Genomic DNA, 2,442 nt, shown 5'->3' with positions numbered 1-2,442 from the left:
TATATATATATATATATATATATATATATATATATGAAAAAGTATTTTTAAAAATCCATAATACCAAAGTACGTTTAATCATGTTAGAATAGCTGATCAATTTGAAAAAAATATTGATAGATTTTTGCTTTGGAGATATAAAAGGAATTATAAGTAGTTAGTAGGATAAAATGAGTTCAGTTTAATGTGCTGTACAACAAAAGTCTTACCCTTACTAGTCTTACTAGTGTAGTCTACTCTTTACTAGTGTATCTTCCATGATCAAGACTCAGGTTAGTGTTAACATTAACAGTTACATTTTCAGCGTGAAGGACGTATAACGAGAAATTTTCGGCGGGAAAACTCAGTTTGTGGTTTCTCTTTGAAGTTCTGGAGCGAGAGGCTCAGGTATTGGTTCTTACTTTGCAGGAGTCGACGCGGTGTTGCGCAACGGCCGAGACTTTCTCCAGCATGGAGCGCAGCCTGGACTGAGCGGCGTGAGAAATGAGAGTGACCGCCTCCATTGACACCTCCGTCACGCCGAACTTCTTGGCTGAAACGATACAAAGTTTGGTGTTAAAGTCACTCGGGAAGGTAGAGAAAAAGTGATTCTTTGAGATTGGAGCACCAAACCAATTAAAAGACAAGTATTATTGTTTTGCTTCTCAAACCTGCCTCATGATGTGACCTAATTTAACTGGTAAACACTTCACTGCCACACTTTGCATCTGTCACACCCACACACTCACTTCCCATCACTCTCTCAACATCATATCCAGCAGGTGGCGCAACACTCCTCCTCCCCATTCCCTCCTCCAGCCATCAAGCTGAGATCATCACACACACACACACACACACACACACACACACACACACAGAACTCCCCCGGAGGAAGATTTAAATTTTTAACACACTCCACCCCCCTGGCAACAGCATAACAACCACAGCCGGGCTCCATGTAATAGCACATATCCGCAGGCACTCATTGGTATGCACTGTGTGCTAAATCAAGTGCACGGGGGGAGGAAGAGTTTGCTTAAATACAATAATGGAGGACACTTTTTTGGATGAGAGGGATCCAAAGACCTGCCTCATGTCTATACAACAGTCTCCTGTTTCTTCATGTGATTTATGTGAAGGTAAACTTATCATTATTAATGAGATGCTGGTGCAGTATGTTTGCAGATTGCATGTATAGCATTTGGCCATGCTCTGTTAACTAAAGCATGCTCACATTTTCTCTGAAATGCAGAAAATCCTAATTGTTTACATGTAGCATCTACAGGTATGTAGATTCGAAGGCATCTAGTCCTTGAAATGTGCATTGTTTGTTTAGGCAGGGACATTCAGACTGCATGCAAGTGACCTTGTCAGGGAAGAGGCCCGAGGCAACCTCACATTTCAGCACACAGCAAACTAACAGAGAGCCATCAGAAGACGGCCTATAAAGTATTCATACGCAGCCCAAGGAGGCCTCAAGCTCAGACACAGGACATTCATTAGCCTGACTTAGCAAGTGAGTGACCAGTGGAAGTGCACTAGAAAGTGCCCTAGTCTTAGGCAGAGATCAAGGAGAGGGGACTGAAATGTTACCAATCACTGAATCTCTGCTTTTTAAGTCTAGGGTGGGTTACACTATATATGAAAACAAAAATATTAATAAATACTATAACAGCAAATACTATAAAATAAATACAAAAATAACAGTCAACTCGTCATCTAAAAAACAATTAGAACCACCAAAATGCTTTACCTACTTTATTTTGCCTAATTATACAGAGCTTCTTTAGATTTTGAAATCATGTAGTACAAGGTATTAGTGTCCAGATCCTTTGCATAGTTTATTCATATGACAGTAAATATGGCCAAAAATATCATCTATACAGCTGTCTCTCTGTGTGGTGTTTAAATCAAGCAGCTGAATCATGAAGCTTAGAAAAGAGTGACATCTTTCCTGTCTCATCGGGCCAGCTTTCATCAGCTTTTTGTTTAAATCCATTCATAATCCCACACCCATTTAACGATCCGCCCTCAAACAACGTCAGTCAACACTGATACAGTAATTAGACAGAATATTAACTGCCCACACAGTGGCGGTACAGCTTAAACCTCTTTATGACTGTAAACCTGCCAGGAGAAACTGATCCTGACAAGCACATTGCCAGACTGCCGATGAGAGTACTGCAGCGGCGGGTAATTGCGTACCAGTCTCCAGGAGACGTTTGTGGATCAGGCTGGCAGGAAGGAAGGCCTCGTCCTTACAGGAACGGATCTGGGTGCCCACCAGCTCTGAACCCGTGGCCAAGATACGGGCGTTCTCCTCATTTAGGTTCACACCAGCCATGGATGCCACGTCATTGATGTCGTCATCATCCCTGCAGACACAAACGGAGGAGATGCAAGAATAGTTTTACCATGCACGAAACAGGTATATGGAGATATATATATATATATATATATATA

General features: G+C 41.6%; 1 protein-coding gene across 1 annotated transcript in view; it reads right to left on the bottom strand.

Annotated features, from left to right (window-relative positions):
• LOC107716705 (transcription initiation factor TFIID subunit 4-like) overlaps positions 1-2,442 on the bottom strand; it is a 42,700-nt gene that overhangs the window by 31,078 nt on the left and 9,180 nt on the right. Inside the window, exons 9-10 of the mRNA XM_016523223.1 lie at positions 2,185-2,354; positions 402-532 (exon numbers count right to left, since the gene is read on the bottom strand). Coding sequence (XP_016378709.1) covers positions 402-532; positions 2,185-2,354 — 301 coding nt within the window. The remainder of the gene's footprint in view (positions 1-401; positions 533-2,184; positions 2,355-2,442) is intronic.

The sequence above is a fragment of the Sinocyclocheilus rhinocerous genome, unplaced genomic scaffold (genome assembly GCF_001515625.1).
Source record: "Sinocyclocheilus rhinocerous isolate Xijiao unplaced genomic scaffold, SAMN03320098_v1.1 scaffold1201, whole genome shotgun sequence".
NCBI lineage: Eukaryota > Metazoa > Chordata > Actinopteri > Cypriniformes > Cyprinidae > Sinocyclocheilus > Sinocyclocheilus rhinocerous.
This window is presented reverse-complemented; position numbering and strand designations above follow the sequence as displayed.